Below are 16,808 nucleotides of genomic sequence, written 5' to 3'. Positions count from 1 at the left end.
AATGGAAGAACAAAAAGAATGCTAAGATGGTCCTATTGTTAAATAGTAACTCACTAATTTTCTTTTTAAAGAAATACCGTATTTTTCGCCGTATAAGACGCACTTTTTCTTCTCCAAAACTGGGGGGGAATGTTGGTGCATGTTATACGGCAAACTGCGTCTTCCTCTCTATGCCGCGGCTCTCTGCCGCATCCTCGCTTTTATAAAATATTTCCTACAATCAGCAATTTTTACATCTAGTACATAAGCCCTTTTACGTAAATCTAGCCCAGATCAAAATAGCTTCTGGGAAGAGCAATGGTATTTTATAGAATTGTATAACTTCTCACAGCATCCGACTGGGCCGCCAGGACACTGGGAAAATACGCGGTGGGCCCCAGTGGCCCAGACCCGACCCTGTTGCCGATTCCCTTGCCGCTATGTCCTCCCCTGATGCGTTCACAAACGTGCATTCAGGGAAGGACGTCCGGCGGGGGCCCCTGGGAGGGGGTTAGGGGTGCACAGTGGGGGCCCCTGCAGGGGACACGTACCTTGGGGGCCCAGTGGGCCCTGCACTCCCCAGTCTGACTCTGATTTCTCATATACAAATATGTTAAAAGATGTATTCACTTTGTAGATAAAAACAATGCCTACAATGAGCCAATTCCCTAAAATGGACGTTATTGTGGTAGATTCAGTATCAAGGCATTTCCATTTTAAACAGTTTGTGGCCGGACAAGGTATGAAGATTGGTACGTACTATAATTATTATGTTTACTTATAGGGATCTGAAACACACGGACGTGTACCGAAAAACAACTTTAGAACTCACATTACAGGTTTGTATGGGAGGAAGTCTCCAGCATTCAGTAGTGGAATGATCAGAGCGATTGTAGAATGAATCCCTCACTTTTACATTGAAAGCTAACTGTGTCTCAAAATTATCTTACTGGATTGGGTATGTTAGGGGGGAATACCTAGGCTTGTATAGTTTGATGGTATCTCTTCTTCTACAGCAGGGGTCCCCAACCACCGGGCCGGTGGGCTGTGCTGTACTGGGCCACCTCTGGACCCAATTACCTGTGATCCCAACTCCATGACAACAGCTATGCGAAGCTCAGGAAGCTTTCTACTAACTGCAAAAAGGATCAAAGTACTTAAAGCTCCATACTAAGGGGCTGATTTACTAATCCACGAATCCGAATCCGAATGGGAAAAATTCGTATTGGAAAACGAACATTTTGCGACTTTTTTGTATTTTTTGCGACTTTTTCGTAGCCGTTAAGACTTGCGCAAATTGTCGCAACTTTTTCATAGCCATTATGACTTTGGTGAATTGTCGCGACTTTATCATTGTCATTACAAATTTCGTGAATTGTCGCGACTTTCGTATTGAGCACTCAAAAAAGTCGCAAAATACCGATCATTACGAAAAAAATGCATTCAGACGCTTTTCGGAGGTTCGTGGATTAGTAAATGTGCCCCTAAGCGTCAGGGGATGTCAGCACTTAGGTGGGAGTAAAAAAAAGCAAGGGGGTTGGGGGCATTAAGTTGCAGGGAAACAAGGTCAGGTCTCCCACTGATTTTGTATTATAATGAGTATTATACCTACCACTTCTGGTCCTCAGAAGAACTGTCTTGCTTGAAACTGGTCTGTGGTACAAAAAAGGTTGGAGACCACTGCTCTACAGGCTATGGGCAAACTTACAGGCCCTGGGGTCAAACGATCGAATTAGAATGACAGGTACAGGCGTTCATCAGTTCGGGGGGCCGCATCCCCGCCTCCCCCATCTGAGTGATTTTCAAACATGCCCGATCGAGATATGGCTGATCTCAGGCCAGATATCGGTCGGGCAGGCCCATTGTTAGTGCCCATACAGGGGCTGATTAGCTGCCGAATTGGTCTAAGGGGCAGCTAGAATCGGCCTGTGTATGGCCACCTTCACCCTCACTGTGCCTGTAGATGTGGGGGTCTGCTTGTAGGTAGAATCTGCAGTACTTTCTTCTGAATTCCCCCCCAAATGCCGGTGCCCCCTCTCAAACAGAAACCAAAGTATGAGCAGCCCACACACACGTACACCAGATACTACAGGAATAGAAAGATCAAAGCTAATATGGTTAGTAAGTCAATTACTGTTCCAAAAATAAATTCCAAACAGGAAAACTGCTTTCTATGAGCAATTCTTACTTCTTCTTCTTCTTTCTATCTATAAGCTCCGTTTGTAGTTCCAAATTGGTGAGAATACTGGGCATCACGACAACCAATGGCGTTAAGAAGAAGTCACATGGTCAGGTACTTCCCTATAATGAACACTATGTGCTACATACAGTACCCAGGCACCCACACTGGTGTATCCTTTCCCACAGGTCGAGGCTGAGCATAGGATGAACACTGGTACGTACTGTGGTTATTATATTAAAATATGAGGATATGAAACATAAAATAGCTTTATATTTAAGGAGAGCTCCAGCATTTTCAAGTGAGAATTAATATAATTTTATTTGAAAGCTTTATATGTTTTCCTGCTTTTTAATCACTCACTGTATATTCCAAAGGGGCTGTCCTTGCCGGCTCCTCTCCACTTCTCCCCCGGATATAGCAATTAATAGGTTGTAGTATACAAAGCCAGCGCTCAAAGTACAGGAAAAATAAAAATCACAATATGGTGCAGTATTCTTTATAAGGCTATTCCACCTTTTTGTGCTACTATGGATAAAGGAAAGAATGTGTTCCTACACCTTTTGTTATACCCAGATAGAAAGTGGTGTAATTGATCTTTGGTGCACTCTATATGGTAGAAGTGGGTACTCACAGACTTCAAAAACTTTCTTGCCTTAAATAAATCCCATTTTTCTTCAAACTGCAGACTTGAAATTCTATAAAACAGGAGGGCTATATAGCATAAAAACTTTTTATTAATATATAGATTTAAAAATTGCCACACTCACTAAATACTTTAGCTTACTGGACTTTTCTGAGTTTTCCTTGAAAATGTTTCACCCCTCATCCGAGTGGCTTCTTCAGTTCAAATGACTGGTAGGGAATTTAAACCCTTGATGGTAGTAGAGTCACAGACATCCAATCACAATGGTTCCATTGAACTTGTTCAGTTAGGTGTTAGCTGAAACTGACAGGTGTAAGAAGGTATGATCCAATCACAATGGTACCAAGATTCTCATTGATGCAGGTGTTAATCCTTCAAAGTACATGACTGGAAGTGTGAAATGTTGTGAAACCGCCGGGATAAGGATGTCAAATCGGCATTGTACGTAGGTGACAAGCGGTGTCGCAGGCCCCCTCCTCTGTTCAGGGATGGTTTTTCCAACCATTTGTCCTCTTGGTCCAAAATATGCACATTACTGTTCCTTGACATGTAGATAGACTGCTGAGTCTTGAGGAGTTCGGCCCCCTATGTTGTGCCATTCTCTTACAGAGAGGTTGCTTTGTCTCCCCAATGTATAAGTCTGAGCACTCTTCACTACACTGGGGGGCACAGACCACATTACTTTTCATGTGCTTGGGTGTAGGGTCTTTAGGGTGCACCAGGTTTTGTCTCAGGGTGTTGCTGGGTTTGAAGAACACAGGAATGCGATGTTTGTTGAAAGTTGATGTTTTTCTGATGTTCCAGCCACATATGGAATGACTATGTTGCTTCGCCTGCTGTGTTCCTCCCTTCTGTTTGTAGGTCTGGTCTTTCTGTTGGTCTTTATTTTGGTTTTGATAAAGGCCCAGTCTGGGTACCCACAAGTTCAGAGCTCCTTTTAGATGTTTGTATTCCTTCTCTTTAGCCTCTGCATTGGATGCCACAGTTTCAGCCCGATGATGTAGAGTGCTAATGACACCCAGTTTATGTTCCAAAGGGGGGTGGGAGTCAAACAGCAAGTACTTATCACTGTGTGGGTAGGTTTCCTATATACTTCAATATCCAGGCCCCCTCCCCTCTTTGATAACTATAGCACAGTCCAAAAAAGCCAGTTTGCTGTCTTTCACATCTTCCCTTGTGAACGTTATGTTTTTGTCCACCAAGTTTATGTGTTCAGTAAAGGCTGGAACCTCTCGTGCTTTAATTTTGACCCAGGTGTCATCCACATATCTGAACCAATGACTTAGGGGTCTATTCATCAAATCACGAGTTTGAATCCCGAATGGGAAAAATTCGGATTGGATACAATAATTTCTGAAGATCGCAAATATCACAAAAATGCTTACGAAAAAATCGTATTAGTCACGATAATATCGTATTGGTGATCCAAAATTTTTGTATTGAACGATCGGAAACTGCGGGAAAACCTTTCTGACTTTGATCCTTCAGTGCATGATTTTGGAAGCCTCCCATAGGGCTCAATGGCACTCTGCAGCTCCAACCCGGCCCAAGGAAAGTCTCCCATAGGGCTCAATGGCACTCTGCAGCTCCAACCCGGCCCAAGGAAAGCCTCCCATAGGGCTCAATGGCACTCTGCAGCTCCAACCCGGCCCAAGGAAAGCCTCCCATAGGGCTCAATGGCACTCTGCAGCTCCAACCCGGCCCAAGGAAAGTCTCCCATAGGGCTCAATGGCACTCTGCAGCTCCAACCTGGCCCAAGGAAAGCCTCCCATAGGGCTCAATGGCACTCTGCAGCTCCAACCCGGCCCAAGGAAAGTCTCCCATAGGGCTCAATGGCACTCTGCAGCTCCAACCTGGCCCAAGGAAAGTCTCCCATAGGGCTCAATGGCACTCTGCAGCTCCAACCTGGCCCAAGGAAAGTCTCCCATAGGGCTCAATGGCACTCTGCAGCTCCAACCTGGCCCAAGGAAAGTCTCCCATAGGGCTCAATGGCACTCTGCAGCTCCAACCCGGCCCAAGGAAAGTCTCCCATAGGGCTCAATGGCACTCTGCAGCTCCAACCTGGCCCAAGGAAAGTCTCCCATAGGACTCAATGGCACTCTGCAGCTCCAACCCGGTCCAAGGAAAGTCTCCCATAGGGCTCAATGGCACTCTGCAGCTCCAACCCGGTCCAAGGAAAGTCTCCCATAGGGCTCAATGGCACTCTGCAGCACCAACCCGGCCCAAGGAAAGCCTCCCATAGGGCTCAATGGCACTCTGCAGCTCCAACCCGGCCCAAGGAAAGTCTCCCATAGGGCTCAATGGCACTCTGCAGCTCCAACCCGGCCCAAGGAAAGTCTCCCATAGGGCTCAATGGCACTCTGCAGCTCCAACCCGGCCCAAGGAAAGTCTCCCATAGGGCTCAATGGCACTCTGCAGCTCCAACCCGGCCCAAGGAAAGTCTCCCATAGGGCTCAATGTGACTGTACTACCCTCAAGTATTTAAATGCCGGGGAATTCCCTACCAGTCATTTGAACTGAAGGAGCCACTCGGATGAGTGGTGAAAAGTTTTCAAGAAAAAGTCCAGTTGTTTTAGACTTAATTCTACTAGATACTGTATATCATGACCTGGATGAATGAGAATCTTCATAGACACTTTAGCTTATATGCGTGTTGAATTCTTTCTATGAGTTACCAGTGACATATCCATACTTTTTTTTATGCGGCTGTATAAAATCTAAAGATAATAACATGGATATGGAGATAGGAACCTAATCAAACATGCATTGGAATCATGTATATACAGAGAACTATATATATAGATGTAGAACATAATTAGGAATAGTTCCTTACCTCTAGATATAAACTTAAGAGCATTTCTATAAGCATTCACATTCCCGTAGCTGCTTTTTTGTTTGTTAAAGCAATTATATCTGTGTGCTGTTTAATGCAGGAAGAAGGAGAGTTGTGGGGGAGACATGATGGAGCGCTACAGGCACTTACACAGGATCATTCTCATGGTTGTTCTGCAAGGTAAATCCAACCCTCCCCATAACCTACACATAATCCAGGGTTAGAATACAGAGAGATTGATTTTTTTTACATCTGAGTCCCCAAAACGTTGCAGAGTTGGTCCCTGGGTGACTGCAGTTGAAAAATAGGAAAAGTGGGTTGGACCACAAACAGCCAATCAGATTTCGTCCTTTGAATTGCATTGGTTTAAATACAAAATGCTGGAAGCCTTCCACTATTTATGCCCAAGCTTTGCAGTTTGTCACTGGGTGACTTCGGCTCAAGGAAAGAAAAAGTACACACCCACCAATCACCAACCACCAATCACAATTCACCTATTGGCTTTTTTTTGTTTAGATTTAAACTGCTGCCATTCTGTAACTATTAATCCTAGGGTCCCTAAACTTTGCAGAGTTAGTCACTGGGTAACTGCAGTTCCAGGTTAGAAAAAGTGGGCGGAGCCACCAACCGCCAATCAGATGTCACTCGGAAATTTAAGTTGCTGCCATTCAGACACTATTAAAACCAGGGTCCCCAAACTTTGCACAGTGGTTTTTACTATGTAACTGTGGTCCTAGGTTATAAAAAGTGGGTGGAGCCAAGCTCCAACCTGGCCAAAGTTAATCCCCTAATTTTTTTCAGTTTCACCCAGTTTCAACTGAAACTTAAACACATTATTGTTTTCTAAGAATGAGCGCCGTTGCTCCTAAAATGGCTGCTGGAGCACTTCCTGTTTGGGAAAAATAAAAATGGATTCATGGAAATGAACGTCTGTTTAAACTCGGTTTCAAGTTTTAACAATGATTTCGGGAGGTAAACTCAAAATTTTCGTACAAATGATTTAAGCATTATTGGGACATTTTAGAACATCAGACATTATCGTGGTTACTCCAAATTTTTACCATATTGTGTTTTAAGACCCCCCAAAAATCAGATTTTTGTAAATTTGCCCCTAAGTGCTGTTTGTGTTGCACTAATGTGTCTGTTTCTCAGGGGGGTTCCCAGGTTCGTACAGTCAGGATTGGGCCATTACCCTCCCTAAATCCATCAGAGCATTGAGAGGATCCTGTGTGGTGATTCCCTGCACATTCACCCTCCCCAGGGGCAACAAGGACTTCAGTCTGGATTGGTACAAGGAAAAATTTCTTTTTGACAAAATAATATTCAGCCAATGGGATCCCTCTGATGTGAGTGAGGGTTACAGAGGCCGCACTTCCCTGGTCGGCAATGAGCCAAACAGCTGCTCCCTGAGGATTAATGATGTGCAAGAAAATGGCACTTATTATCCCTATATACATGGGAACTGTGATGTCTCTCTCACTGCTAATTACCAGTGTCACAAAGTGCAGGTTACAGTCTCAGGTAAGTATTTATATGGAAAATATAACGGCACCCACAAACTCACATTAAGCACCTCACACTGAGTCTGAGTCCCAAAAAGCACCTGTGACAAGAAGGATCAGTGTTTTTACTAAATAAATCCTCCCACTGCCTCCTATGTGCTCTCCCATTGGTGCATATTTGCCAAATGATACACAGACAGGCCGAGGAAAACTCAACAGCTTATAGGATCTGATTCCTCTTAACAAAACTATAAACCCCAGTGCCTGAGCCGTGACGCAGAATGTAGCGCTACGCAAGGCACAGGGCATATTCCCCTCTGAATTTGCAATTGTTTATCAATTTTTATTTGTTGTGGGTTTTTAGTTATTTAGCTTTTTGTTCAGCAGCTCTCCAGTCTGGATTTTCAGCAGCTATCTGGTTGCAGGGGTCTTGTTTACCTTAGCAACCGGGTAGTGGTTGGAATGAGAGGCTGGACTATAAATAGGAATACAAAGATAATAAATAAAAAGTAACAATATTAATAAACTTGTAAGCTCCCAGAGCAACAGATGTTTGGCTGTCGGGGTCACTGACCCCCATTTGAAAGCTGCAAAGAGTCAGAAGATGAAGGCAAATAATTTAAAAACGATCAAAATTTCAAAGTTGCTAGGAATGGGACCTGGTCAGTGAAGACAAATTGCATGCAATCACAATTTCTGCCACTGGGGGCACTGGTTAACCAGGGAAGCTCACAATACATGCATTAGCCTTATACAGTATCACACACACCATGATACAGTGATTATATATCAGTACTGCTTTGGCTTTGTATTGTGCCCCTTCCCAGGGAATTATCATATTGCCCGGCTCAGTCTCAATAAATATCTTCTCTTCCTGCCTCAATAGCTCTGTAGAACCAAGGAAATGGTGTGAAATGTAACGGAAACGCTCTGCATTGTTTATCTATTGTATTTAGACCCAATAACATGCGGAACAAACATTCATCTTGTTGCACATTAATTGGCTCAAGTTGAACATGTGTGTGGGTTATTTATGTTGTTATGTTTATTGTGCCACTTGTTAAACCAATGTTCCAGGGGGGAGGGTAGGGTTGCCCCCTGTTTCCTGCCGAAGGGGACCAGGACATCAGGTGTGGGGGCTGTAATGCTGGGGGGGCAAAAAGGCAACGTGGTGAAGTATAAGATATGAGGGAAGGCTGGCAATGCCATAGTCAGGTAAAGGAGCCCATATTAACTCTGTCAGGAGGAACTAATTGGATGATTTCTTTTAGATGTTCCCAATGAGCCAGCAATACAGATACCCACAGATCTAACTGAGGGGGAACGTACCCCCATCTCCTGCTCTGTAGAACACACGTGCCCCCCCAGCCCCCCTACTCTACAGTGGAACAGAGCTGGGTATAAACTCACTGACAGGCAGCAGAGCCTTAAGGATGGAGTATGGAAAGCTGAGACTGTAATGGAATATCTCCCCTCCTACCGGGATCATGGGGCTGAACTTGAATGTGAAGCTACGTATCCAAATGGGCTCAGATCCCAACGCCGGGTCACTTTAAACATAACCTGTAAGTACTGACAGAATAAAAAGTTTCTTTTTCATACTATATTTAATTAAAGCTGCAGTATCAATAATAATAATTATTATGCCGTTCTGGCTGGGGTTAATGGTGTCCAGCTACAGAGTGGAAATCTATTATAAACACTCTAATATGGAGGCAGGTTAATTAAAACAACTCTTAATTAAATGCCTCTCTACCTGTGATGTAATTGCCAGGATGAAAGCTGAATGTGAGAGGCGCTAAACAGAGAGATAACAGGATCCAGTAATTGTACAACTGCCCCCACCCCAATGGCGCCCCCTCTGCTAAACTTCATTTCTCTTTTACCAGATTCTCCCAAAAATGTATCAGTTGTTATATCTGATGGGAAGAAGGAAAGGAAAGAGGGCGATGCAGTGAGTTTAACCTGTGCCAGTGATGCCAACCCTGCTGCCAATGCCTTTACCTGGTACAACAATAAGAGAGATGGAACTGTAGAGCTGAGGGAGGAGCAGGGGCGGAGCATAACTGTGACTGTGGGGCGGGGCAGAGAGACATTCTCCTGCACTGCAAGGAACCCACTGGGAACTGGGAATTCCACTCTCTCTGAGCTGCAGGTTTTATGTAAGTATTATACAAGTTTATGGGAGAGATATTGTTTCTGCTACAGATGGTGTGATCTGAACAACCCAAAAGCCTAATTACAGATGCAAGAGAATTCACCAATGAGAATGGTGCTTACTAACTCCATGGATTCCATTGCACTGTAATGGGCTGTTGGCTGTGAAAAGTAGCGGAAATGTTTTATTGAATTATATTTATTTATATATGATACAACTTTGTAAATATGGCCCCATAAAATCAATATAAGGCTCCCAACAGCAGAATTCTAAATCAGTTGTATGTGATTTATACATCGGTGCATTATGAGAAGTCGGACCGAACCAATACCAGAAAGTTGATGTGACTGTAATTACCAATGTTTCTTCAGATAAAGCCAAAAATGTCACAATAAAAAGAAAAGATGAAGTGAAGGAAGGAGCAGCCCTGGAGCTTGAATGCCATTTCTCAGACTATAACCCACCAACAACTCAGTACAGCTACAGCTGGTATCTAAATGGGAATCCTGTGAATGGGGAGACTGGCAGAATATTACAGATAAATAACATTACAGAGTCCCATTCTGGCACCTACAGCTGCAATGTGCAGAACGGAGCGGGACCTTCCTATTCCCCAGGCTTTGCTGTTACACTGATGTGTAAGTATTATAGTCTTACACAGGGCCGCTGGCCCTGGAGATTTAGGGGGAAGTCTTGGAAAAGTTTTATTGTGCAATATTGCTTTAAAGGAGAAGGAAAGGTAAAAACTAAGTAAGCTTTATCAGAAAGGTCTATGTAAATACAGCCATAAGCACTCACAGAAACGCTGCACTGTGTTCTCTGTCAAAAGATTAGTTGTGTCTGTTTTCCTCTGCCAGAGACACACAGCTTTCAGCTTTCTCCTCTCTCCTGCTCCCCCCTCCCTCAAGAATGCTAAGAGCTCACTCCCCCCCCCCTTAGCAATGTGGATCTGAGCCAATCAGCAGGAAGCTTCCTCATAGTCTAACTAACTGAGCATGTTCACTTGGTCCCAGTGTCTGTGCAGGAGTGAGGCATTATGGGAACATTCTTTACACAGCTCAGCATTTTTTCTTCCTGTTTGGCGTCTGAACTTCTGAACGGGAGAAATATGGGGAGACTTAAGGGCACTATTGAGAGAACTGAAGGTATGCCTGCAGCTTGAGATTAACTCTTTACTAGCCTTTCCTTCTCCTTTAAAGGTAAACACCAAAAAATGATAGAGTATAAAACTACCATATATTCTCAAGTATAAGCCGAGTTTTTCAGCACTAAAAATGTGCTGAAAAAGTAACCCTCTGCTTATACTCGAGTATATGGATTTGCTGACTCTCCCTGCCTCCCTCCCTCCTGTGCGTCCGTGCATACCTGGTGACTCTGGCTCATTGTGCAGATCGATCTGCAGATGTAATGCGCCCCCTCTTGCTTTGTGTCATTTTTACTGCTTTGGGCACGCTCGTGCAACGCCCCCCCCCCCCCCGTGGACGGACATGAGTGTGCCCGCACGCGCAGGTATGCACGGGGGGAGGAGGGGTGCTCGCAACGAGTGCGCTCAAAGTTTTCTACTAAGCTCTGTAGGGGTCCTGAACCTCACAACAACAACAAGTGAGGCAAAGCCACCACCGTGCCCCTATTCAGGTCCATTGTGTGTGCAGGCTGAACACAAAGTAGGCTTAGCAGGGATGATGTGGGTCACTCTGAAGTAACAAAGCCATATAAATAGGGGGTACAGGCCTTGGATCAACATGAGAGCAATGAATAGGGTACAGGGAACTTGCTGTTTAATTAGGAAATAAAAAATCGAAATAAAAATGACTTATTTACCTTTCTGATCTATCAGATCTATTATGGGAGTTGGAGAAGCCTGGGCAAACCCCCAGTAATATGAACCCCTCCTTACATGGAAACCTGACACACAGGTGGGAAGTGGTCTGTTTACAATGACCTTGTATCTCTGCTTAACCCTTCCACTGCCACAGATCTTAGAATCTGAATAAAGGAAAGTGCCACACAAAGTGTACAAGCTCAAGCATCTCCAGCCTGGGTATGGAGCCACTTCTTTATTCCCCTTATCCTAGGCCACCAGCAAAAGGGAAAATGCCTGACCTCTTGGCCCACTTTCTCCCCATGTGATCCAGACAAGCCAGGTATGCACGGACACACGGAAGGGAGGCAGGCAGGCAGGGAGGGTGTGCGCAACGAGCGCGTTACATCTGCGCATCCATCTGCACAACGAGCCAGAGTAAGTAAGTGGTACAATAACTTGTTATTTGTAACTACTATTGTAGTACTGTGGTGAGAACTGGGGTTCAAATACTTAATAAATAGTATGGGAGCTTCCTTAGCCTTCCCAAACTTGCTTTTGTCTGCTGCTGTAGCATTTTTCTTTCCCTAAAGTTATCTATTATTTATTTGATTATTGAAACTTGGCAGTAGCGGTTGCATTTCCCACCCTAGGCTTATACTCGAGTCAATAAGTTTTTCCAGTTTTCTTAGGTAAAATTAGGTACCTCGGCTTATATTCGGATCGGCTTATACTCGAGTATATACGGTAATTAATATACAGGTATAGGACCCATTATCCAGAATGCTCGGGACCAAGGGTATTCCGAATAAGGGGTCTTTCCGTAATTTGGATCTCAATACCTTAAGTCTACTAAAAAATCAATAAAAAGTTAATTAAACCCAATAGGATTGTTTTGCATCCAATAAGGATTAATTATATCTTAGTTGGAATCAATTACAAGGTTCTGTTTTATTTCTACATAGAAAAAGGAAATCAGTTTTAAAATTCTGAATTATTTGATTAAAATGGAGTCTATGGGAGACGGGCATTCCGTAATTCGGAGCTTTCTGGATAACGGGTTTCCGGATAAGGGGTCCGATACCTGTATTATGTTCTGTTGCCCTGTGCTGGTAAAAGTCGTGTGTTTGCTTCTAATCTTTACTATAGTTTATATAAACAAAGCTGCTGTGTAGCCATGGGGGCAGCCATTCAAAGGAAAAAAGGCACAGGGTACGTAGCAGATAACAGATAAAACCCCATAAAAATTCTATAGAGCTGATCTGTTATCTGCTACATACCCTGTGCCTTTTCTCCTTTTTTTCAGCAGGAATGGCCGCCCTGTGGCTACAGCTTATTTATATAAACTATAGTTAAGATTTGAGGCAAACACACAACTTTTACCAGCACAGGGCAATAGAACACAATATATTCATTACTTTTATACTCTTATTATTTTTTGTGTGTTACTGTTCCTTTAAGAATACAACCCTGATGTTGCTGGACTACAGCTCCCAGCATGCCTCACCCTTCATTATTTTGGGATTTGTAGTCCAGTAACAGCTGAGTAAAGTTTGATTGAGCCGCGCTGTGCAGCAGGGTTTAGTTCCCTAGATAAAGTATAGATAAAGTTCCATGGATATCAGGACAAAATATAGTTTTGTGCGCAGGTTCATTTCTGCTATGAAGGAATAATGGAATAACAGTGTTACTGTCAATAAAACCTTTGTTTCTTTTCTTGCAGCTGCACAGACAGGAGAGGAACTTCCCACGAGCATTATACTCGGGGGCGGAGCTGGTCCTGTATTGGTCATATTATTGCCTCTGGGTCTTTGTTTATGCCTTAGGTATGTGATTTGACTATCTTTGTAAGGGATTATACAGAAAGCCATGGATATGGATAACATGGGCCTGGGACAAAACAGAAACCAACCAGCAGCAAAGTGTATTGTTCTTTTGTGAATTTGTTAAAAAATACATTTATCGTACTGTGATTCTTATTAAACTGACCAGTGCTCTGTCTTATTTTCAGCCAAATTATAGAATTAATAGATGACTTTTCTCCCCAAACAGAAACAGAAAGTCACAGAAAGGGGGAGAGTCAGGAGGCCGGGGAGCGGGGGCCAATGTTCAGGTGAGACCATAACAGTTACATGTGTCTGATTAAAGGGACAGTAAAGATTAAAAAAGCCCCTGTACCAGCCCAAAGCCACCAAAGCTCTATAGAAATAAAGCCCCATGCCCCTGAAGATGCCCACAGTAGCTCTCCATCTTTTGCCCAACTACTGCACATGCTCAGTCTGCTCTTGGCTGATGTCAGTGACCTGAGCTTAGGGATCGACTCACAATATTCTTCTTTCCTATGCCGGCTTGCTCTAGTCACTGCCTGGTCACTATTAGACATGCATAGAAGCCAACCAATCACAGTCCTGTCTGGCTGCTCATTAAAAACTGAGCAAGGGGCACTAAACCCTGCTGCACAGCGCGGCTCAACCAAACTTTACTCAGCTGTTGCTGGACTACAAATCCAAGAACAATGTAACATATAATCAAGGGTGAGGCATGCTGGGAGCTGTAGTCCAGCAACATCAGGGTTGTATTCTTAAAGCAATATTGCACAATAAAACTTTTCTGAAATCTTTCCTATACAAAATAATGCCTTAAATATTGTGTACAGACTTATTACATTTACAGTAAGTGTTGATATGAATAAAATATATACCTGTACAAGGTTTGACAACAGTTTCGTGAATAAAATAAAAAAATATATAATTCAATTACAGATATGGGATCTGTAATCCAGAATCTAAACTATGGGAAGGCCATCTACCATAGACTCCATTTTAATAAAATAGTTTTTAAAAATAATTTCCTTTTTCTCTGTAATAATAAAACAGTACCTGTACTTGATCCCAACTAAGATATAATTACCCCTTATTGGGGGCAGAGCAGCCCTATTGGGTTTATTTAATGGTTAAATGATTCCCTTTTCTCTGTAATAATAAAACAGTACCTGTACTTGATCCCAACTAAGATATAATTACCCCTTATTGGGGGCAGAACAGCCCTATTGGGTTTATTTAATGGTTAAATGATTCCCTTTTCTCTGTAATAATAAAACAGTACCTGTACTTGATCCCAACTAAGATATAATTACCCCTTATTGGGGCAGAACAGCCCTATTGGGTTTATTTAATGGTTAAATGATTCCCTTTTCTCTGTAATAATAAAACAGTACCTGTACTTGATCCCAACTAAGATATAATTACCCCTTATTGGGGGCAGAACAGCCCTATTGGGTTTATTTAATGGTTAAATGATTCCCTTTTCTCTGTAATAATAAAACAGTACCTGTACTTGATCCCAACTAAGATATAATTACCCCTTATTGGGGCAGAACAGCCCTATTGGGTTTATTTAATGGTTAAATGATTCCCTTTTCTCTGTAATAATAAAACAGTACCTGTACTTGATCCCAACTAAGATATAATTACCCCTTATTGGGGGCAGAACAGCCCTATTGGGTTAATTCAAGTTTATATGAGATCAAAATTTTGAAAAGATCTCTTACGAGGAAAACCCCAGGTCTGTGAGCATTCTGGATAACGTTCTTTATACCTGTATTTTGTTAATGTATTTTTACAGAATTCCCAGCCCACTGAGAGTCCCTACACTGCCCTACAGACAAGAGACACGGCCGTGTATTATATAATCAAGGTAAAGTAAACTGGGGAGATAGGATATAATTTCATCCCAAGTATGAATATGGGTCTTTCAGCTGATTTCCCTGATGGGTCACCTATATAGAAATATAACAGGGATGTTAAAGAGAAGAAATGCTTATAGACAGTTACTGACACATACAGTAAATATACAGAACATACATTAGATGGGTGGAATCCAGATCTCCCTGATGATAAGGGGCAGGTGGGTCTGGGCCAGAAAAACACATCCTCTGCAGGTTGGGTGCCCTCACCCCACCCATGGTGCCATTATGCCCCACTTCTGCCTTCTTATGCCTGCCCCATTGGTGAGATGGGCAGATCAGTCGTGGGTATATAAATACACTGGGTTGGCAGTGGGATGGCCATGGTTACCCTCAGTGTTAGGACAAGCATTGTCCCCTAGTCTGCTCTGCAGCTGATCAACATGGGTTAAACAGGGCCTGACTACTGGAAGGGAAAAATTACATGATTATGTTTTTCAACAACTTCTAGAGGGGCGCAGTGGGACAGTGTTAGACAGTGGGAGAATAAAATCATCTAAAACAGTCTAAAAGCATTATGGATAATAGATCCCATACCTGTATTAGCATTACTCAGTTATACAGAATGTTGCACCTCAGTGTTTGTACATTTAGTTTTGTACATTACTGTATTTCTTTTGTTTTTCAGCCACAAATCCATCAGCAGAACAGATCCAAATGAGCGCAACAAGGGGAGGCCGACCATTGAGCTGAGCGCATGGAAAACACAAAGCTCTGAGCTACCAACCCATTAGCTTCCTGCTGATTATTAGGCTAAAAACACATTTGGTAATATTTCTGCATAATAAAACCTTCACCCTCCATCAATAGCTTTATTCAAGTAATGAGCAGAGGAACAGCACATCTGCTGCCTGCTATGGCCTTAGGGAGTTTAGAGCTCAGACTAGTTGCTCACACTCACTGGCATAACTAGTGTGTACTGGGCCCCCCCACAAACAATCTTTTGTACCCAGCTGCCACATCAGCATCTTCTGCCTGCCTGAGTCTTCCCTCCCCAGCCACCCTACTACTGTCGAGCAGAGAGTAAAGACTTACAACTATAGAGAGAGGAAGCAGACTTCACCGCCCGGGCCGCCATTTTCCCCGAGGCCCCCCCAATCACATCTACTTCCTTTATAGTTATGCCACTGATTGCCCTGAGCACCCTGCCCTTCTTTAATCAGGTTTTCTCTCACTTCTCTGATCCATTATACTATTAGTTGTTGGAATTTACATAATTACCCCTTATTGGGGGCAGAACAGCCCTATTGGGTTTATTTAATGGTTAAATGATTCCCTTTTCTCTGTAATAATAAAACAGTACCTGTACTTGATCCCAACTAATATATAATTACCCCTTATTGGGGGCAGAACAGCCCTATTGGGTTTATTTCATGGTTAAATGATTCCCTTTTCTCTGTAATAACAAAACAGTACCTGTACTTGGTCCCAACTAAGATATAATTACCCCTTATTGGGGAAAGAACAGCCCTATTGGGTTTATTTAATGGTTAAATGATTCCCTTTTCTCTGTAATAATAAAACAGTACCTGTACTTGATCCCAACTAAGATATAATTACCCCTTATTGGGGGCAGAACAGCCCTATTGGGTTTATTTAATGGTTAAATGATTCCCTTTTCTCTGTAATAATAAAACAGTACCTGTACTTGATCCCAACTAAGATATAATTACCCCTTATTGGAGGCAGAACAGTCCTATTGGGTTTATTTAATGGTTTATTTGGCTGATTTCTCAATCGGCTACAGGCTCTTTGCCAGGGATGGGCTGCACCTCAATGATGATGGGGCAGCTGCTTTGGGGGAAAAGATGGCTAGAGGGTTGGAGGAGATTTTAAACTAGGAGTGGGGGGGGAGGGTGCAGCGGGAAATTCTGTGGTAGACAGGATAGATGAGGTAGTGGGCATAGTAAGGGAAAATGGGGGAGGAGACTTGCTTCGGGATACTGATAATGGCAGGGAGGCCCA

General features: G+C 43.1%; 1 protein-coding gene across 1 annotated transcript; it reads left to right on the top strand.

Moving 5' to 3' along the window:
- Window positions 1–2,313: 2,313 nt before the first annotated feature.
- Window positions 2,314–16,108, top strand: LOC101731766 (B-cell receptor CD22-like). The gene is made up of 10 exons (XM_031906440.1): window positions 2,314–2,374; window positions 5,738–5,817; window positions 6,790–7,158; window positions 8,411–8,704; window positions 9,029–9,301; window positions 9,669–9,935; window positions 12,822–12,924; window positions 13,151–13,211; window positions 14,723–14,794; window positions 15,472–16,108. Exons 2-10 carry the CDS (start codon window positions 5,763–5,765, stop codon window positions 15,502–15,504), a joined length of 1,527 nt encoding a protein of 508 aa, XP_031762300.1. The 5' UTR covers window positions 2,314–2,374; window positions 5,738–5,762; the 3' UTR covers window positions 15,505–16,108.
- Window positions 16,109–16,808: the final 700 nt, after the last annotated feature.

This window comes from Xenopus tropicalis, chromosome 7 (assembly GCF_000004195.4).
Source record: "Xenopus tropicalis strain Nigerian chromosome 7, UCB_Xtro_10.0, whole genome shotgun sequence".
Taxonomy (NCBI): domain Eukaryota; kingdom Metazoa; phylum Chordata; class Amphibia; order Anura; family Pipidae; genus Xenopus; species Xenopus tropicalis.
The sequence above is the reverse complement of the archived record's forward strand: the minus strand, read 5'-3'. Positions and strand labels throughout refer to the sequence as shown.